General features: G+C 44.0%; 1 protein-coding gene across 1 annotated transcript; it reads right to left on the bottom strand.

The window, feature by feature from the left end:
- Nucleotides 1-318: 318 nt before the first annotated feature.
- On the bottom strand, nucleotides 319-21,397 carry cacng8b (calcium channel, voltage-dependent, gamma subunit 8b; the record flags this gene model as incomplete). Its single annotated transcript, XM_083634573.1, has 4 exons — nucleotides 319-1,121; nucleotides 3,674-3,814; nucleotides 6,082-6,165; nucleotides 21,175-21,397. The coding sequence occupies 4 exons, from the start codon at nucleotides 21,395-21,397 to the stop codon at nucleotides 319-321; spliced, it is 1,251 nt and encodes a 416-aa protein (XP_083490699.1).
- Between the last annotated feature and the right edge of the window lie 1,432 nt (nucleotides 21,398-22,829).

Here is a 22,829-nt window from a genome sequence, read left to right as displayed (position 1 = left end):
CAAGGTTAATTGCGTTTGATCATTAACAAAATAAATCATTTCTAGCGCATTAAAATATCAAAATAGTTTTATTGTGAAAGTTCATTGTTGTTGTTATTATCACTCTGTTATTACTCATCTTCTTTTTGTTCTCAGTGAGATTGAGTAGACTATTTATAACAGTGAACATGAAGGGAGAGATCTAGCATTTCAAACGTCTGTCTGTCTTTCTATCCATTCTGATCCTGATGCACCTCCCCTCTCCACTTCCTCTTCCCTCTCTCGCTACTACCCATCTTCTCTCCCTTCCTCCTTGTCTCCCTATCTCACCCCCTCTCTCTACACAGGCGTTGTCTTCCTATTGAGGGTATTAGAGTTACTCTCTCTATCTCCCTTCAGCCTGTCCAGAGTTCCCATCCCTCGCTCCCTGTCTACTGTGGAGGTGGAGAAGGGCGGAGGGCCGGAGCCCACCGAGTTTGGCATGGGAGCGTTGGAGTTGGAAGAATTGGAAGGGTTGTGGGACTTGAGTGAGGGTAGCGTGCCGCTCATCATCACCCCCCCTCCTCCTCCGCCCCCGTCCTTGGGGAAGCAGTTGTGGAGTTGGTAGAGCGTGGCCCGGTCCACCGTTCCATACATGGGCGGCAAACCGCCCAGTTTGGGGTCACGGGACAGCGTGTAGAGGGAGATGTCGCCTCCGGCCAGGGCCGTGTGGGAGCGCGAGTGCGGGTTAGGCAGCGTGGACACTGAGATGGGGCCCTGCGAGAGGAGCGCTGAGGGGGGCAGGCCGAAGTTCTTGCCCCCGCCTCCCCCTACGGGCGAGGGGTCTCGGGAGCGGGAGGGGTCGGTGGAGCGGGACGAAGAGCGGGAGCGGCGGCGGAAGCGATAGCTGGGCAGGCGGAGCATGGCGTGCGTGGTGCTCTTGAAAATGTCGGTGCGCGAGCGGCAGCGCAGCTCCTTGTTCTTCTCGATGTAGATGTTGACAGCCAGGACCCCCACCATCTCGGCCATGATGAAGGACAGGCCTCCGAAGTAAAACGACCAACCGTAGGAGTACTGCCACTTTTTATCCTCGTCCTTCTTAGGAGAGATGTCCCCCAGCGCAGCCGAGATGTACACAATCACGCCTATGATGTTACTCAGACCTGAAAGAGCACAGAGATACGCTGTTTACACCAGATCTAAATCAACTCAAACTTATGGTACTAATAAACACAAGTGAAACATAATGTTTATGGCATACTCAACAAAGAAACACAAGACAAGGAGATGAATGTGAAAGACTTGAGACTAAACACAACTTGAGACTCACTCAAAACAATGCATAAAGTACTACGACACTTATAATTGTCCAGACCACCATTCACATGGACTGGCAAGCAGGCAGGCAGGCAGGCAGGCACGCACGCACGCACACACACACACACACACACACACACACACACACACACACACACACACACACACACACACACACACACACACACACACACACACACACACACACACACACACACACACACACACACACACACACACACACACACACACACACACACACGTGAATGGGTAAGTAATTCCCCTGTAAGTGATGTTTGTGTAGATGGGCCATTGTATTTAATTGAGCAGTATTCTGCCATATGTGACCTGCAGTATGCAGAATATATATTATGTGGGGAGACATTCCTATCATTGTAAAGCAACAGCCCAGTAAAGAGGATATTAATCTAATATGATGTCTGTAGTTCTTTATAGATCAAGCCTCTTAATTTTGCTCTCAAAGTGCACCAGATTGAAGCATTTTACTTTCAAATGGACACAATTTTCTAACCGGGGAGGCCCCCCACGCCACACTAAAATGACCTCTGTATTTCTCAAACCCTGCTACGGGCCTGCTGACGCCATGTCAAGGAGGCGAGACCGTTGACCATTGGCTTATTTGCAAACCACATGATCATGCGGAGGGCCAATCAGCAGCAGGCTACATAGGAAAGCACTAAGCAGCAGCAGGCTACATAGAAAAGCACTAAGTGAAATTGGACAAGTTGCTGGAAAAATCACTTCTCTTCATTGCATATGGATCATATCTGTTTTGCAATCTTCTGGCGATACCTGCAGCGTGCAGTGTGCAGCGCCATCCAACCTCTTGCATACTCGCTTTCCTCCATTCTCCACAGTAGCTCTGAGAGAGCTGCCAGTGACGTCATCATCGCAATCACATGGTTGCAAAGAAGCTATTCTCTGCGCACGCACCCGAGCATCCTGAAGATGACATAATTAAGCGGCAACCGTGGACGCAGTAACACACACAACGAGACAGAGAACAAGTGGACAGGCTAACAGAGCTAATACAGATAGCCCAGACAGAAAGGCCACTTTATCCTGATACACAGCAAATGCCCAATGATTGGATATTGTCCCTGATCTTCATATGCGTTGCTGCAAAGGACTGGCTAATTTGTGCAGCTTGCCCCACTATGGGTTTATAGGCGCAGTCGCTTTGGCAGTTAGCAGCACGTACAGTATATATACGCATAATTCACATGGTACCTCAAGCAGCCATTTTGTGTCTAAAAGGCAGGAAGCCTACCTACCCACACAGATTGACGCTCCTGTTGGCTTTCACACTTGCCTCGACTCTGGAGCACATCAGAGAAAGGAGTCAATAAGAGCTTTAATCCGTGTGGGTTTTAGACACAAAATGGCTGCTTGGGGTGTGATGTGAAATAGGCGTATAGACGAACAAAGCACCACCAAGACCGTGTTCCAGTTACAATGACTGGAGGGAAACTTAACCCTTTCCACACTACAACAAACAGCTACTACTGAACCACACAGCGACCAAAGCACATGGATGGAAGGAAGTGGTGCTTGGAGACTCCAAGGCACATTAGCTGTGGCTAAAAGGTGAGCTGAATCATCCTATGGGAGCAAGTGGGCAATGTTTGCTTCAATTTTTGTCCCGGAAGTGATGTCACTCAACTGGAAGTGATGTCATCAGTGATGTCACTTGAGCAATTACCCAACTGGAAGTGATGTCATCAGTGATGTCACTTGAGCAATTACCCAACTGGAAGTGATGACCAATTGTGCATTGTGACATCATTGATGATGTCATAGGCATTGTGACATCATCAGTGATGTCATAAGAGAAAGTGAGCACACACAGCGGTTGAGCTGCGTATGCAAGCTGCAGGGCGGGCGAGGCCACGCAGCGAGCGAGCCAAGGAATCGAGCATGCATAGCGTAGTGTGCGAGATGCCTAAATAAATCAGTGCTACAACTTTGTTCCTTCCTTTATTAAGCTAATATTCTGATTGTAATGGGGATTTGTTGCCGAGTTACCTCCATTAGAAATACAGATCCTCTTCCACTACATTGGCCACAATAACATTTGGTGGCTCAGAGCATCACATTGTATTTATGGATGCTGGCTGTTAAGGAGATGGACCAAATGGTAAATATAGCTTACAGACCCTGTTACAACCACAAATATCACACACACACACACACGCACGCACGCACGCACGCACGCACGCACGCACACACACACACACACACACACACACACACACACACGCGTATGTACGCACACACACACACACACACACACACACACACACACGCACACGGACACGCACACACACAGCACACAGACAGACGCACATACAGAGTTCTAGAGGATTGCACCAGCTACCTGCAGCCACAAAGAGAATTCCTGCCCCCAGGATGATGTTCCTCTTGCTCTTATAGAAACGACTAGCAGCGATGCACAGCCCTCCCATCAGCAGCAGAATAGCACTGAGGATGGGGAAGATGTTGGAAGCTCTGACGACCCCTACAGACACAGAACAATGTTCATCTACAAGCATTGGGAAGGAGAAGGAGCAGACGAGAAGAGGAGCAGACGTGGGTCAAATAGTATCAGCTAATGATTCTTGGTGTTTGTTTTAGCCTACGGTATTTGGAGTACCAAGTGGGTTGGTTTTCCACATAGGACAACACTATGAGTGCCATAAAGTAGAGGCAATCATATAACTGACAGAAGGGTGCCTGGGTAGTGTAGCAGGAGATTCCCTGCCTACCAACACGAGGGCCGCAGGTTCGCGCCTCCGTGTTACCTCCAGCTTGGTCAGGCGTCCATACAGGCACGATTGGCTGTGGCTGTTGGCCAGATTGAGGGTATGTGTATCGCTGCACTAGCGTGAAGGGTAGCATGATCCTCCCACATTCTATGTCCTGCCGGTGAAGCTCCCCGCTGTCAGGTGATAAGAAGCGGCTGGCGACTGCGCATGTGTCAGAGGAAGCATGGTGCTAGTCTACGGCTCTCCCCAGATTGGCAGAGGGTGCAGCCTCTGCATCGGCCGGGGCTGCAGGGGGAAATTGGCCAAGTAGCATACAATTGTGTAGAAAAAGGGGGGAAAATCAGAAAAATATATATATAACTGACAGAAAAATAAATGCACTGGAGGAGTAATGCATTGGAGTGAAATGGAAGAACCATTTCTGCACTCCTTGCTCAGACACCTGCACTGTGTTTTTATTTATCTGTCCTTGTATAGTCTCATTTGCAATTGCACAATATATACTTTTTTTTTTATATACTTTTTTCTGGATACCCCCCTGTTTTCTCCCCAGTTGTACTTGGCAAATTCCCCTGCTGTCCTAGTCGTTGCTCCACCCCCTCTGCCAATCTGGTGAGAGTTGTAGACTATACTAGCACATGCTTCCACCGAATACATGCTGCTTATTTTCACCTGACAGCGAGGGGATTCACCGGCAGGATGTAGCGCGTGGGAGGATCACGCTATACTCCAGACCCCCCCCCTTCCCCAACAGGCCAGAGGAGGCACTAGTGCAGCGACCAGGACACATACCCTTAAGCCGGCTTCCCATCTGCAGACACGGCCAATTGTGCCTGTATTGACGTCCAACCAAGCCGGAGGTAACACGGGGACTCGAACCTGCGACCCTCGTGTTGATAGGCCGTGGATCTACCGCTGCAATACCCGGACACCCCAATTGCACAATATATACTATGGACATGGTGGGTTATTTCCCACAATTACGGCATCACCCACCATCCAATAACTAAGAATCAAGAACCTTTTAAATCCCCAAAGGTTCTTGAAAGGTTATTTGTGAAACCAGAAATGGTTCTTCTATGGCATCACCCCAAAGAACCATTTTCAGCTCCAGCACCTTTATTATTCTGGGTGTGTATCTGAATTGTCTTAAGTAGTAGTAGTAGTTTATTTGTCATTGCATAAGAATTTACACAACGAAATTCCAGGCTCCCCATCGTGCAACCATTCAGTACAATACAATACAATCACCAATTAAATAAGAATTCACCAAAACAATTTACCAGGCGCCACAGTATAGACACAGACTATTAATAGTAGCAGCAGTATGATAAATAGTATAGTAATAATAAAGTCTGTGATAAATGGCAATAGTATAATAATTATAGTATGGCATACATAATTATTTAATAATTATTTAATAGTTTGAGGTATGGTAATAATATAATAATATAGTTCATGATAATAGCAGCAGCAATAAAGCCAACATATCTAATTACAGCAGATTACAAACAAACATTAAGATTTATCTATACAAATGGTTTTTAGCCCAGGTTTGGAAAATGCGAGGACAGAGCAGAATAACGGACACAAAGAAAGATTTTTTTTTTAAGTGTTCAAGTACACACACACACACACACACACACACATGCACGCACGCACGCTCCTCTCATCTAGGACAACTAGGCCACAGGAGGGAAATGCCACCTAAATGCCAACAAAATGCCTGGGCAACATTGTAAACAGAACACAAGTGTTTCCTTATGTATGCAGGCACACATGTAGCATAATCATAGAACAGAAAGATATCACTGCAGGGCACTGAGTGTGAACTAGGGCAACCCATCTCCCCTGACTTCCTGTTCACACAGTCACATGTTTAATTCACGCACAGGCAATCTTTTGAGGAATAAGCAATAAAGACACCATGTCTGGCTTTCTTTGTGTTTGTCTGATCTGGGCTTCCCTCTCTCTCCCACCAGCCAGGCCAGCCAGCCTGCTGATGCTGCTATTGACTTACGTAGGACATACTCTGCCCCATCATGGTCAAAGTCTGCATCCTCTGGGAAGTGGTTGATCTGGGAACACACGCCTCTCTTCACCCCTGAGATGGAGAAGAGAAGAAACAAGGATGACCAGACACAATAAAAGACAAGCACTCGTATCTGCATCAACTTTAAGAAGAGAAAACTGAAAATACCCTTGTCAGGGACAATTTGACTGACACAGGAACACAGCCATATGGGTGTTAGAAACTCTATATTTGAATACAAACCTTGGGCTATAAATGCTTCATCTTTTAAATTAATTGCATTATGCATTTTTTGTTCCTTGCTATAAAACGACAAATTCAATACCTCAAATATTGAGGTACAGATAATGAACAGTGGAAAGGCTAACAAAGGCAAATGGCACTACTAGGAAACACAGGTTAGTAACATGCAGTCTCCACATGAAAGACACACACACACACACACACGCACACGCGCACACGCACACGCACACGCACGCACGCACGCACGCACACACACACACACACACACACACACACACACACACACACACACACACACACACACACACGTAAAAAAAAAAAGAAAAAAAGAAAGTATGCAGACACACAGCACACAGGCAGACAGATAACTACCAGCTGGGGTCTTGGATCTCTACTGTAGACAGACAGAGGAACGGAGGGATGCACACACGATGATGACAGCAGCACACCACTGGTGCTCATTGATGGATTTGTGAGAAAGATGGAGTGATGGGATGATGACACAAACGGAGGGAGAGATGGACAGATGTGGGGTGAGCTGGTCTCTTTCTCAAAGCTCTTACATTCCCACAGGCTGGTCTGCAAAGAAAGAGAGAGGGGTACAGAGGGCAGAGTCATAAGCTGAGCCACACTGGAGAGCCACAGAGTAAAGAACCCAAGAGACAATGCTCTGCTGCTTTTCTGACAACAGCGCTGCTGCCATTTTGGCCTGAAAACGCATCTTTACACCAATGGGAAACAGCACAGAACCATGACAGAGACACACCATGACCGGGAAGAATGCAGACCATTTCGGTAGAGGTACTTTTGTACGACACTTTGTAGGCAGGATGTTTTACTGGCATATACATGTACAGTTGTCTCCTTCAGGCCAAAATGGCGGATTTGTTGTGCACAGATGTTGCAATAATGGAACGTTCAGTTCTTAGCAAAGTAAGTTCTTTGCTGGAGCCACTGTCATCATCTAGGATTCAGAGTGTATCAGGTGAAAGACGCCATGACTCTCATATACTTTCAAGAGCACAGGACCATAGATATTCTATTACTGTAGATGATTCACTGCAGGCTCTGCCAATTCTAACAAATGGTAGCAGCAAGTCTCCTAAAACTTCACGTGGTCTCCTCTGCCCTGAATTGTTGTGAGAGGACTGTGCCTGGTGACGCGGGGTTAGTGCTGACCTAGCAAGCTAACATGAAATAGAGATCGTGAGTTCCCATTCCCAATTAGCTACTACATCAACAAACTTCACATGTATCTTTAGCTAATCGCTCCCTGGCCGCTAACATAAGTTCCTGTTGCCAAATCTGAGAGTGTGTTGCTGAGATAGACAGGTCTTGAACAAGTTTAATTTTCTCCTGATCTTTCTGTCTGAAAAATGCCATTTTAGTGTCTTTAATGAATATGGGGGCGAAGGGATCTGTCATAATCTGAGATCACGTTGACTTTTCCCATTGGCTCCAATAGACTCAGACCTGCCGAAAATCTCCTAGTGGCCGTGTCTGTGGAAAGCCATGGGCAAAACCCGCGTGCCAAAATGACAGGAAGTGAGTTTAGGTTGGTTAATTTTGTTTGAAATCCCATCGTCTTTGACAGGACTGATCATCTACTTCCTGAATGGCTTACCAGATATTATGACATACTGCACCTAATCCACTGCAGGTCTATCAGTAGCCCCTTTCGGGACATGTGTCATGTAACTGTAACTGAAATAATCAGTTAATCATTTAACTGATTCCTTCAGTTGTGTAACATGTGTTACATGTGTCATGTTACATGTAACTGTAACTGAAGGAGTTACCTGGTTCCTTTTCAGTCAGTTAGATGACACATGTCCCGAAAGGGGCAAGTCTATCAGCAACCCATCACAGGACATACTATCAAACTCTACTAAGTAGTCCTCCTATGAGCTGCCTCGCTCAGTGCCAACCCCACAAATGTGCCTACGTTTGAACAATAAACTCCCAAATAACCAAAAGTAACCAAGTGACTGCACCTTTAGCAAGCCAGCAGAGGAGACAGGGGAGGAGAAAGCTCTATCCACAGCAATATGTGCCACCCACCCGCAGGCATAAATCTTTTAGAGCTAACATGTCCTGCATTTCCACTCCACCTACACCTCACTGCATCACTGCACGACTGAGCATCTATCTTGGCTGACTACTCCACAGACATCAAGGATACTTGACCTCTAAGCCATGCCAAGACACTGTCAGCTTTGCTGCACCACAAAGATAGAGAGGAGAAAGTCTAAGAGAGAGGGAGAGAAAAGAGTGAAATATGTAATATAGTGTTGGGTGGAGTAAGACAGAGGTGTAATATGTAATATAGTGTTGGGTGGAGTAAGACAGAGGTGTAATATAGTGTTGGGTGGAGTAAGACAGAGGTGTAATATGTAATATAGTGTTGGGTGGAGTAAGACAGAGGTGTAATATGTAATATAGTGTTGGGTGGAGTAAGACAGAGGTGTAATATGTAAGATAGTGTTGGGTGGAGTAAGACAGAGGTGTAATATGTAATATAGTGTTGGGTGGAGTAAGACAGAGGTGTAATATGTAATATAGTGTTGGGTGGAGTAAGACAGAGGTGTAATATGTAATATAGTGTTGGGTGGAGTAAGACAGAGGTGTAATATAGTGTTGGGTGGAGTAAGACAGAGGTGTAATATGTAATATAGTGTAGGGTGGAGTAAGACAGAGGTGTAATATGTAATATAGTGTAGGGTGGAGTAAGACAGAGGTGTAATATGTAATATAGTGTTGGGTGGAGTAAGACAGAGGTGTAATATGTAATATAGTGTTGGGTGGAGTAAGACAGAGGTGTAATATAGTGTTGGGTGGAGTAAGACAGAGGTGTAATATGTAATATAGTGTTGGGTGGAGTAAGACAGAGGTGTAATATGTAATATAGTGTTGGGTGGAGTAAGACAGAGGTGTAATATGTAATATAGTGTTGGGTGGAGTAAGACAGAGGTGTAATATAGTGTTGGGTGGAGTAAGACAGAGGTGTAATATGTAATATAGTGTTGGGTGGAGTAAGACAGAGGTGTAATATGTAATATAGTGTTGGGTGGAGTAAGACAGAGGTGTAATATAGTGTTGGGTGGAGTAAGACAGAGGTGTAATATGTAATATAGTGTTGGGTGGAGTAAGACAGAGGTGTAATATGTAATATAGTGTTGGGTGGAGTAAGACAGAGGTGTAATATGTAATATAGTGTTGGGTGGAGTAAGACAGAGGTGTAATATGTAATATAGTGTTGGGTGGAGTAAGACAGAGGTGTAATATGTAATATAGTGTTGGGTGGAGTAAGACAGAGGTGTAATATGTAATATAGTGTTGGGTGGAGTAAGACAGAGGTGTAATATGTAATATAGTGTTGGGTGGAGTAAGACAGAGGTGTAATATGTAATATAGTGTTGGGTGGAGTAAGACAGAGGTGTAATATGTAATATAGTGTTGGGTGGAGTAAGACAGAGGTGTAATATGTAATATAGTGTTGGGTGGAGTAAGACAGAGGTGTAATATGTAATATAGTGTTGGGTGGAGTAAGACAGAGGTGTAATATGTAATATAGTGTTGGGTGGAGTAAGACAGAGGTGTAATATAGTGTTGGGTGGAGTAAGACAGAGGTGTAATATGTAATATAGTGTAGGGTGGAGTAAGACAGAGGTGTAATATGTAATATAGTGTTGGGTGGAGTAAGACAGAGGTGTAATATGTAATATAGTGTTGGGTGGAGTAAGACAGAGGTGTAATATGTAATATAGTGTTGGGTGGAGTAAGACAGAGGTGTAATATGTAATATAGTGTTGGGTGGAGTAAGACAGAGGTGTAATATAGTGTTGGGTGGAGTAAGACAGAGGTGTAATATGTAATATAGTGTTGGGTGGAGTAAGACAGAGGTGTAATATAGTGTTGGGTGGAGTAAGACAGAGGTGTAATATGTAATATAGTGTTGGGTGGAGTAAGACAGAGGTGTAATATGTAATATAGTGTTGGGTGGAGTAAGACAGAGGTGTAATATGTAATATAGTGTTGGGTGGAGTAAGACAGAGGTGTAATATAGTGTTGGGTGGAGTAAGACAGAGGTGTAATATGTAATATAGTGTAGGGTGGAGTAAGACAGAGGTGTAATATGTAATATAGTGTTGGGTGGAGTAAGACAGAGGTGTAATATAGTGTTGGGTGGAGTAAGACAGAGGTGTAATATGTAATATAGTGTTGGGTGGAGTAAGACAGAGGTGTAATATGTAATATAGTGTTGGGTGGAGTAAGACAGAGGTGTAATATAGTGTTGGGTGGAGTAAGACAGAGGTGTAATATGTAATATAGTGTTGGGTGGAGTAAGACAGAGGTGTAATATGTAATATAGTGTTGGGTGGAGTAAGACAGAGGTGTAATATGTAATATAGTGTTGGGTGGAGTAAGACAGAGGTGTAATATGTAATATAGTGTTGGGTGGAGTAAGACAGAGGTGTAATATAGTGTTGGGTGGAGTAAGACAGAGGTGTAATATGTAATATAGTGTTGGGTGGAGTAAGACAGAGGTGTAATATAGTGTTGGGTGGAGTAAGACAGAGGTGTAATATGTAATATAGTGTTGGGTGGAGTAAGACAGAGGTGTAATATGTAATATAGTGTTGGGTGGAGTAAGACAGAGGTGTAATATGTAATATAGTGTTGGGTGGAGTAAGACAGAGGTGTAATATAGTGTTGGGTGGAGTAAGACAGAGGTGTAATATGTAATATAGTGTAGGGTGGAGTAAGACAGAGGTGTAATATGTAATATAGTGTTGGGTGGAGTAAGACAGAGGTGTAATATAGTGTTGGGTGGAGTAAGACAGAGGTGTAATATGTAATATAGTGTTGGGTGGAGTAAGACAGAGGTGTAATATAGTGTTGGGTGGAGTAAGACAGAGGTGTAATATGTAATATAGTGTAGGGTGGAGTAAGACAGAGGTGTAATATGTAATATAGTGTAGGGTGGAGTAAGACAGAGGTGTAATATGTAATATAGTGTTGGGTGGAGTAAGACAGAGGTGTAATATGTAATATAGTGTTGGGTGGAGTAAGACAGAGGTGTAATATAGTGTTGGGTGGAGTAAGACAGAGGTGTAATATGTAATATAGTGTTGGGTGGAGTAAGACAGAGGTGTAATATGTAATATAGTGTTGGGTGGAGTAAGACAGAGGTGTAATATGTAATATAGTGTTGGGTGGAGTAAGACAGAGGTGTAATATGTAATATAGTGTTGGGTGGAGTAAGACAGAGGTGTAATATAGTGTTGGGTGGAGTAAGACAGAGGTGTAATATGTAATATAGTGTTGGGTGGAGTAAGACAGAGGTGTAATATAGTGTTGGGTGGAGTAAGACAGAGGTGTAATATGTAATATAGTGTTGGGTGGAGTAAGACAGAGGTGTAATATGTAATATAGTGTTGGGTGGAGTAAGACAGAGGTGTAATATAGTGTTGGGTGGAGTAAGACAGAGGTGTAATATGTAATATAGTGTTGGGTGGAGTAAGACAGAGGTGTAATATGTAATATAGTGTTGGGTGGAGTAAGACAGAGGTGTAATATGTAATATAGTGTTGGGTGGAGTAAGACAGAGGTGTAATATGTAATATAGTGTTGGGTGGAGTAAGACAGAGGTGTAATATAGTGTTGGGTGGAGTAAGACAGAGGTGTAATATGTAATATAGTGTTGGGTGGAGTAAGACAGAGGTGTAATATAGTGTTGGGTGGAGTAAGACAGAGGTGTAATATGTAATATAGTGTTGGGTGGAGTAAGACAGAGGTGTAATATGTAATATAGTGTTGGGTGGAGTAAGACAGAGGTGTAATATGTAATATAGTGTTGGGTGGAGTAAGACAGAGGTGTAATATAGTGTTGGGTGGAGTAAGACAGAGGTGTAATATGTAATATAGTGTTGGGTGGAGTAAGACAGAGGTGTAATATGTAATATAGTGTTGGGTGGAGTAAGACAGAGGTGTAATATAGTGTTGGGTGGAGTAAGACAGAGGTGTAATATGTAATATAGTGTTGGGTGGAGTAAGACAGAGGTGTAATATAGTGTTGGGTGGAGTAAGACAGAGGTGTAATATGTAATATAGTGTAGGGTGGAGTAAGACAGAGGTGTAATATGTAATATAGTGTAGGGTGGAGTAAGACAGAGGTGTAATATGTAATATAGTGTTGGGTGGAGTAAGACAGAGGTGTAATATGTAATATAGTGTTGGGTGGAGTAAGACAGAGGTGTAATATAGTGTTGGGTGGAGTAAGACAGAGGTGTAATATGTAATATAGTGTAGGGTGGAGTAAGACAGAGGTGTAATATGTAATATAGTGTTGGGTGGAGTAAGACAGAGGTGTAATATAGTGTTGGGTGGAGTAAGACAGAGGTGTAATATGTAATATAGTGTTGGGTGGAGTAAGACAGAGGTGTAATATGTAATATAGTGTTGGGTGGAGTAAGACAGAGGTGTAATATGTAATATAGTGTTGGGTGGAGTAAGACAGAGGTGTAATATGTAATATAGTGTTGGGTGGAGTAAGACAGAGGTGTAATATGTAATATAGTGTTGGGTGGAGTAAGACAGAGGTGTAATATGTAATATAGTGTTGGGTGGAGTAAGACAGAGGTGTAATATGTAATATAGTGTTGGGTGGAGTAAGACAGAGGTGTAATATAGTGTTGGGTGGAGTAAGACAGAGGTGTAATATGTAATATAGTGTTGGGTGGAGTAAGACAGAGGTGTAATATGTAATATAGTGTTGGGTGGAGTAAGACAGAGGTGTAATATAGTGTTGGGTGGAGTAAGACAGAGGTGTAATATGTAATATAGTGTTGGGTGGAGTAAGACAGAGGTGTAATATGTAATATAGTGTTGGGTGGAGTAAGACAGAGGTGTAATATGTAATATAGTGTTGGGTGGAGTAAGACAGAGGTGTAATATGTAATATAGTGTTGGGTGGAGTAAGACAGAGGTGTAATATGTAATATAGTGTTGGGTGGAGTAAGACAGAGGTGTAATATGTAATATAGTGTTGGGTGGAGTAAGACAGAGGTGTAATATAGTGTTGGGTGGAGTAAGACAGAGGTGTAATATGTAATATAGTGTTGGGTGGAGTAAGACAGAGGTGTAATATGTAATATAGTGTTGGGTGGAGTAAGACAGAGGTGTAATATGTAATATAGTGTTGGGTGGAGTAAGACAGAGGTGTAATATGTAATATAGTGTTGGGTGGAGTAAGACAGAGGTGTAATATGTAATATAGTGTTGGGTGGAGTAAGACAGAGGTGTAATATGTAATATAGTGTTGGGTGGAGTAAGACAGAGGTGTAATATGTAATATAGTGTTGGGTGGAGTAAGACAGAGGTGTAATATGTAATATAGTGTTGGGTGGAGTAAGACAGAGGTGTAATATAGTGTTGGGTGGAGTAAGACAGAGGTGTAATATGTAATATAGTGTAGGGTGGAGTAAGACAGAGGTGTAGCAAGTAGAGACATTGAAAGACAGGGATGTGAGGCAGTGGATGGGGTGGGGGCACAGTGGGCACTGCAGCAGCTTATCTCTAATTGGTTGCTTTGTTATCAGGAAGCTTAGAGATGAGGACAAATTAGCTTTGTACAATGACCAAGCCAAGGATGGGCTGCGCCGCCGATGCTTCCTAAGGAGAGTCGGGAGGTTTTCGTCACCACACGACCTCAACAGGAACAATGACCTCCGCTTGTATGTGACAGTGGCACAGCTAGCTAACTCACACCAGCCGCTTGGCCGAAGCTGCTTCCCTGTTCACTTGATTCCAGCCTTTACTGTTGAGTATCAGCCAGGCAGTGTCATGTAGAATGTTACTGTTACTGTTGAGTATCAGCCAGGCAGTGTCATGTAGAATGTTACTGTTACTGTTGAGTATCATCCAGGCAGTGTCATGTAGAATGTTACTGTTACTGTTGAGTATCATGCAGGAAGTGTCATGTAGAATGTTACTGTTACTGTTGAGTATCATCCAGGCAGTGTCATGTAGAATGTTACTGTTACTGTTGAGTATCATCCAGGCAGTGTCATGTAGAATGTTACTGTTACTGTTGAGTATCATGCAGGAAGTGTCATGTAGAATGTTACTGTTGAGTATCATGCAGGCAGTGTCATGTAGAATGTTACTGTTACTGTTGAGTATCATGCAGGAAGTGTCATGTAGAATGTTACTGTTACTGTTGAGTATCATGCAGGCAGTGTCATGTAGAATGTTACTGTTGAGTATCATCCAGGCAGTGTCATGTAGAATGTTACTGTTGAGTATCATCCAGGCAGTGTCATGTAGAATGTTACTGTTGAGTATCAGCCAGGAAGTGTCATGTAGAATGTTACTGTTGAGTATCATGCAGGCAGTGTCATGTAGAATGTTACTGTTGAGTATCATCCAGGCAGTGTCATGTAGAATGTTACTGTTGAGTATCAGCCAGGAAGTGTCATGTAGAATGTTACTGTTGAGTATCATGCAGGCAGTGTCATGTAGAATGTTACTGTTGAGTATCATCCAGGCAGTGTCATGTAGAATGTTACTGTTGAGTATCATGCAGGCAGTGTCATGTAGAATGTTACTGTTGAGTATCATCCAGGCAGTGTCATGTAGAATGTTACTGTTGAGTATCAGCCAGGAAGTGTCATGTAGAATGTTACTGTTACTGTTGAGTATCAGCCAGGCAGTGTCATGTAGAATGTTACTGTTACTGTTGAGTATCAGCCAGGAAGTGTCATGTAGAATGTTACTGTTACTGTTGAGTATCAGCCAGGAAGTGTCATGTAGAATGTTACTGTTGAGTATCAGCCAGGAAGTGTCATGTAGAATGTTACTGTTACTGTTGAGTATCAGCCAGGAAGTGTCATGTAGAATGTTACTGTTGAGTATCAGCCAGGCAGTGTCATGTAGAATGTTACTGTTGAGTATCATGCAGGCAGTGTCATGTAGAATGTTACTGTTGAGTATCATGCAGGCAGTGTCATGTAGAATGTTACTGTTGAGTATCATGCAGGCAGTGTCATGTAGAATGTTACTGTTGAGTATCAGCCAGGCAGTGTCATGTAGAATGTTACTGTTGAGTATCAGCCAGGCAGTGTCATGTAGAATGTTACTGTTACTGTTGAGTATCAGCCAGGAAGTGTCATGTAGAATGTTACTGTTGAGTATCATCCAGGCAGTGTCATGTAGAATGTTACTGTTGAGTATCATCCAGGCAGTGTCATGTAGAATGTTACTGTTGAGTATCATCCAGGCAGTGTCATGTAGAATGTTACTGTTGAGTATCAGCCAGGCAGTGTCATGTAGAATGTTACTGTTGAGTATCAGCCAGGCAGTGTCATGTAGAATGTTACTGTTGAGTATCATGCAGGCAGTGTCATGTAGAATGTTACTGTTGAGTATCATCCAGGCAGTGTCATGTAGAATGTTACTGTTACTGTTGAGTATCATCCAGGAAGTGTCATGTAGAATGTTACTGTTACTGTTGAGTATCAGCCAGGAAGTGTCATGTAGAATGTTACTGTTGAGTATCATCCAGGCAGTGTCATGTAGAATGTTACTGTTGAGTATCATGCAGGCAGTGTCATGTAGAATGTTACTGTTGAGTATCATGCAGGCAGTGTCATGTAGAATGTTACTGTTACTGTTGAGTATCATGCAGGCAGTGTCATGTAGAATGTTACTGTTGAGTATCAGCCAGGCAGTGTCATGTAGAATGTTACTGTTGAGTATCATGCAGGCAGTGTCATGTAGAATGTTACTGTTACTGTTGAGTATCATGCAGGCAGTGTCATGTAGAATGTTACTGTTACTGTTGAGTATCATCCAGGCAGTGTCATGTAGAATGTTACTGTTACTGTTGAGTATCAGCCAGGAAGTGTCATGTAGAATGTTACTGTTGAGTATCAGCCAGGCAGTGTCATGTAGAATGTTACTGTTACTGTTGAGTATCAGCCAGGAAGTGTCATGTAGAATGTTACTGTTACTGTTGAGTATCAGCCAGGAAGTGTCATGTAGAATGTTACTGTTGAGTATCAGCCAGGCAGTGTCATGTAGAATGTTACTGTTGAGTATCAACCAGGCAGTGTCATGTAGAATGTTACTGTTGAGTATCAGCCAGGCAGTGTCATGTAGAATGTTACTGTTGAGTATCAGCCAGGAAGTGTCATGTAGAATGTTACTGTTGAGTATCAGCCAGGCAGTGTCATGTAGAATGTTACTGTTACTGTTGAGTATCAGCCAGGAAGTGTCATGTAGAATGTTACTGTTACTGTTGAGTATCAGCCAGGAAGTGTCATGTAGAATGTTACTGTTGAGTATCAGCCAGGCAGTGTCATGTAGAATGTTACTGTTGAGTATCAACCAGGCAGTGTCATGTAGAATGTTACTGTTGAGTATCATCCAGGCAGTGTCATGTAGAATGTTACTGTTGAGTATCATGCAGGCAGTGTCATGTAGAATGTTACTGTTGAGTATCATGCAGGCAGTGTCATGTAGAATGTTACTGTTACTGTTGAGTATCATCCAGGCAGTGTCATGTAGAATGTTACTGTTACTGTTGAGTATCATCCAGGCAGTGTCATGTAGAATGTTACTGTTACTGTTGAGTATCAGCCAGGAAGTGTCATGTAGAATGTTACTGTTGAGTATCAGCCAGGCAGTGTCATGTAGAATGTTACTGTTACTGTTGAGTATCAGCCAGGAAGTGTCATGTAGAATGTTACTGTTACTGTTGAGTATCAGCCAGGAAGTGTCATGTACAGTAGAATGAATGAGCGGCTGGTGTTGCAGTGACAAAGTGAAGATGGAGCGCTGGCTACTGCCAGTTTCTGTAGCTTGTGTCACTTCCAATCAGAAGGGGAGGGGCCACACGGTGGACACGGCCCTTTGTTTCAGCACTTGAATCAAAGCACTGCAGTCTGAATCAAAGACAGTGATGAATGGGTTATTTTGACTGAGGGTTCTGCCTGAGTATCATGCCATTATATTGCAATTATGCAAAACTGTTTGCTTGTCACCGTGGGAACCATTGAACAAATATGAATGGAGTGTGCATGCATGCACTGATGTTAATAATTATTACTATTGTTATTACAGCATTGATGCCGCTCTGTAGTAACCTTAGTATTTGTAGTAATCATTTTTTATCATCCATTCAACACATCCTGATTTAAAAAAAACACATGGCGACTGAAGGAAACATTTTAAAAGCTTTGAGATACAAGAAGATACAATGTTTCCATTCCACAGCCGTGAGTTGGATCCATTGGTAAAACTCTCTGGATAGTCCGCCTACAGAGAGTTTACAGAGTATTTGTAACATTTCAACACTTCAACTGTTTAACAGGTGTTGGTTAGGTAACCCTAACCCTAACCCCAACCCTAACCCTAACCCTAACCCTAACCCTAACCCTAACCCTAACTCTAACCCTAACCCTAACCCCCAACAAATATTATCTATAGAGTATGTGATAATTCATGAAAATTACACTAGGTGCAGGTGTGTGGAACGCGAACCAAACATAATCTGTTTGTTGAATCTCAACTATATACGCTGTTAAAACAACCTCTACAGAAATAGCCAAACAGTTGAATTGTTGAATGTCAACTAAAATGTCAGATAATAAGCTTTTGAAATGTTACAAAGTACTGTAGACTCTCTGTAGGCGGACTATCCAAATAAAGTGTTCCCGGCAGGGACAACAAGGTCTGAACACTGTGATCTCTGCCTCTAACAAGGTCTGAACACTGTGATCTCTGCCTCTAACAAGGCCTGAACACTGTGATCTCTGCCTCTAACAAGGCCTGAACACTGTGATCTCTGCCTCTAACAAGGTCTGAACACTGTGATCTCTGCCTCTAACAAGGTCTGAACACTGTGATCTCTGCCTCTAACAAGGTCTGAACACTGTGATCTCTGCCTCTAACAAGGTCTGAACACTGTGATCTCTGCCTCTAACAAGGTCTGAACACTGTGATCTCTGCCTCTAACAAGGTCTGAACACTGTGATCTCTGCCTCTAACACGGTCTGAACACTGTGATCTCTGCCTCTAACAAGGCCTGAACACTGTGATCTCTGCCTCTAACAAGGTCTGAACACTGTGATCTCTGCCTCTAACAAGGTCTGAACACTGTGATCTCTGCCTCTAACACGGTCTGAACACTGTGATCTCTGCCTCTAACACGGTCTGAACACTGTGATCTCTGCCTCTAACACGGTCTGAACACTGTGATCTCTGCCTCTAACAAGGTCTGAACACTGTGATCTCTGCCTCTAACAAGGCCTGAACACTGTGATCTCTGCCTCTAACAAGGTCTGAACACTGTGATCTCTGCCTCTAACAAGGTCTGAACACTGTGATCTCTGCCTCTAACAAGGTCTGAACACTGTGATCTCTGCCTCTAACAAGGTCTGAACACTGTGATCTCTGCCTCTAACAAGGCCTGAACACTGTGATCTCTGCCTCTAACAAGGTCTGAACACTGTGATCTCTGCCTCTAACACGGTCTGAACACTGTGATCTCTGCCTCTAACAAGGTCTGAACACTGTGATCTCTGCCTCTAACACGGTCTGAACACTGTGATCTCTGCCTCTAACAAGGCCTGAACACTGTGATCTCTGCCTCTAACAAGGCCTGAACACTGTGATCTCTGCCTCTAACAAGGTCTGAACACTGTGATCTCTGCCTCTAACACGGTCTGAACACTGTGATCTCTGCCTCTAACAAGGTCTGAACACTGTGATCTCTGCCTCTAACAAGGTCTGAACACTGTGATCTCTGCCTCTAACACGGTCTAAACACTGTGATCTCTGCCTCTAACAAGGTCTGAACACTGTGATCTCTGCCTCTAACAAGGTCTGAACACTGTGATCTCTGCCTCTAACAAGGCCTGAACACTGTGATCTCTGCCTCTAACAAGGTCTGAACACTGTGATCTCTGCCTCTAACAAGGTCTGAACACTGTGATCTCTGCCTCTAACAAGGTCTGAACACTGTGATCTCTGCCTCTAACAAGGCCTGAACACTGTGATCTCTGCCTCTAACACGGTCTGAACACTGTGATCTCTGCCTCTAACAAGGCCTGAACACTGTGATCTCTGCCTCTAACACGGTCTGAACACTGTGATCTCTGCCTCTAACAAGGTCTGAACACTGTGATCTCTGCCTCTAACAAGGTCTGAACACTGTGATCTCTGCCTCTAACAAGGCCTGAACACTGTGATCTCTGCCTCTAACAAGGCCTGAACACTGTGATCTCTGCCTCTAACAAGGTCTGAACACTGTGATCTCTGCCTCTAACAAGGTCTGAACACTGTGATCTCTGCCTCTAACAAGGCCTGAACACTGTGATCTCTGCCTCTAACAAGGTCTGAACACTGTGATCTCTGCCTCTAACAAGGCCTGAACACTGTGATCTCTGCCTCTAACAAGGTCTGAACACTGTGATCTCTGCCTCTAACAAGGTCTGAACACTGTGATCTCTGCCTCTAACAAGGTCTGAACACTGTGATCTCTGCCTCTAACAAGGTCTGAACACTGTGATCTCTGCCTCTAACAAGGTCTGAACACTGTGATCTCTGCCTCTAACAAGGTCTGAACACTGTGATCTCTGCCTCTAACAAGGTCTGAACACTGTGATCTCTGCCTCTAACAAGGTCTGAACACTGTGATCTCTGCCTCTAACAAGGCCTGAACACTGTGATCTCTGCCTCTAACAAGGTCTGAACACTGTGATCTCTGCCTCTAACACGGTCTGAACACTGTGATCTCTGCCTCTAACAAGGTCTGAACACTGTGATCTCTGCCTCTAACAAGGTCTGAACACTGTGATCTCTGCCTCTAACAAGGTCTGAACACTGTGATCTCTGCCTCTAACAAGGCCTGAACACTGTGATCTCTGCCTCTAACACGGTCTGAACACTGTGATCTCTGCCTCTAACAAGGTCTGAACACTGTGATCTCTGCCTCTAACAAGGTCTGAACACTGTGATCTCTGCCTCTAACAAGGTCTGAACACTGTGATCTCTGCCTCTAACAAGGTCTGAACACTGTGATCTCTGCCTCTAACAAGGCCTGAACACTGTGATCTCTGCCTCTAACAAGGTCTGAACACTGTGATCTCTGCCTCTAACACGGTCTGAACACTGTGATCTCTGCCTCTAACACGGTCTGAACACTGTGATCTCTGCCTCTAGTTTGTTGATGAGCTGAGGACAGTATATCACCAAATCCATCTGCCCTCTCTGCAGCAGCAGACAGGGGCCCAGCTGTTGTTGACTTCCCCTGACCCCTCTCCGAGCATCACTTCAAGTCACACTAACTCCAAAGCCCTCGCAGCTCCATCTGAATTATTCCACAGGGCGAGATGGAAACAACCAGCATCCATTCTCACCTACTTGACTCAGTGTACACTTACCCTATTTGAAATGTTTTCTGCTGTCCATGTTTACTGTTGTTTACTGTTGTATGTGATATATGTGGTCTTTATGCTTGCTGCAACACAAATCGCCCTTTCAGGACAACTAATAAACTTGAACTTGAACTTGACACATTACAAATATGGCTACAGGGAAAAATAAAATAGAATCAGGCATTCAGCACAGTGAAGCTCCTGTTCATGCTAGTTCACACTATTTGCTCAATCTCAAATCTAGCTACGGGTAGAAAGGAAACCATGTTGGCTGACATCAACTCCAGTTCCCTCTTCACTGAAGTTACAACAACCAATGCAACAACCAATGCAACAACCAATGCAACTTTTCCTCTCCAAATCCCCACCTGGAGACCCAAAATGCCTGCGTCCATACCTTCCAGGCAGCATATCCTCCAGAGGCCAGAGTGGGTGAGCGCCCCGGGGTCCTTCTTGTCCTTATTATGGGGGTCATCCTGGGAGACGTTGGCTGTGCTGTTGCAGATGAGGGCACGGGAGTACAGCCAGTAGTCCGTCCCTATTGCCACCGTCATCAGGCCGAAGGAGGCGAATGCCCCCACAGTGGTGAGGAGGATCTGGATCCCCTTCTCACACACCATGCCTGAAGAGAGAAAGACAGGCGAAACATGTGGGAGAGACGTTAGTAAGTGGCAGGAGAGCAGGTGAGGGGTGCGGATGGGAAGGGATAGAGGGAGGTGATGAGGAAGATGAGAGAGTGAGCATAAATGATGAGGAAGATGAGAGAGTGAGCATATATGATGAGGAAGATGAGAGAGTGAGCGTAAATGATGAGGAAGATGAGAGTGAGCGTAAATGATGAGGAAGATGAGAGTGAGCGTAAATGATGAGGAAGATGAGAGTGAGCGTAAGTGATGAAGAAGATGAGAGAGTGAGCGTAAATGATGAGGAAGATGAGATAGCCAGCGTAAGTGATGAGGAAGATGAGAGAGTGAGCGTAAGTGATGAGGAAGATGAGAGAGTGAGCGTAAGTGATGAGCAAGATGAGAGAGCATGCATAAATGATGAGGAAGATGAGCGAGTGAGCGTAAGTGATGAGGAAGATGAGAGAGTGAGCATAAGTGATGAGGAAGATGAGCGAGTGAGCGTAAGTGATGAGGAAGATGAGCGAGTGAGCATAAGTGATGAGGAAGATGAGAGAGTGAGCATAAGTGATGAGGAAGATGAGGGAGTGAGCGTAAGTGATGAGGAAGATGAGCGAGTGAGCGTAAGTGATGAGGAAGATGAGAGAGTGAGCATAAGTGATGAGGAAGATGAGAGAGTGAGCATAAGTGATGAGGAAGATGAGGGAGTGAGCGTAAGTGATGAGGAAGGTGAGAGAGTGAGCATAAGTGATGAGAAAGATGAGAGAGTGAGCGTAAGTGATGAGGACAATGAGAGAGTGAGCATAAGTGATGAGGAAGATGAGCGAGTGAGCATAAGTGATGAGGAAGATGAGAGAGTGAGCATAAATGATGAGGAAGATGAGCGAGTGAGCATAAGTGATGAGGACAATGAGAGAGTGAGCATAAGTGATGAGGAAGATGAGCGAGTGAGCATAAGTGATGAGGAAGATGAGAGAGTGAGCGTAAGTGATGAGGAAGATGAGAGAGTGAGCATAAGTGATGAGGAAGATGAGAGAGTGAGCGTAAGTGATGAGGAAGATGAGAGAGTGAGCATAAATGATGAGGAAGATGAGAGAGTGAGCGTAAGTGATGAGAAAGATGAGAGAGTGAGCATAAGTGATGAGGAAGATGAGAGAGTGAGCGTAAGTGATGAGAAAGATGAGAGAGTGAGCATAAGTGATGAGGAAGATGAGAGAGTGAGCGTAAGTGATGAGCAAGATGAGAGAGCGTGCATAAATGATGAGGAAGATGAGAGAGTGAGCGTAAGTGATGAGAAAGATGAGAGAGTGAGCGTGTGATGAAGAAGATGAGAGAGTGAGCGTGTGATGAAGAAGATGAGAGAGTGAGCATAAGTGATGAGGAAGGTGAGAGACTGAGTGTGTGATGAGGAAGATGAGAGAGCGAGTGT

The sequence above is a fragment of the Poromitra crassiceps genome, assembly GCF_964638095.1.
Source record: "Poromitra crassiceps genome assembly, chromosome: 1".
NCBI lineage: Eukaryota > Metazoa > Chordata > Actinopteri > Beryciformes > Melamphaidae > Poromitra > Poromitra crassiceps.
Note: the sequence above shows the minus strand (reverse complement) of the source record. Positions and strands in the feature narration are given on the sequence as shown.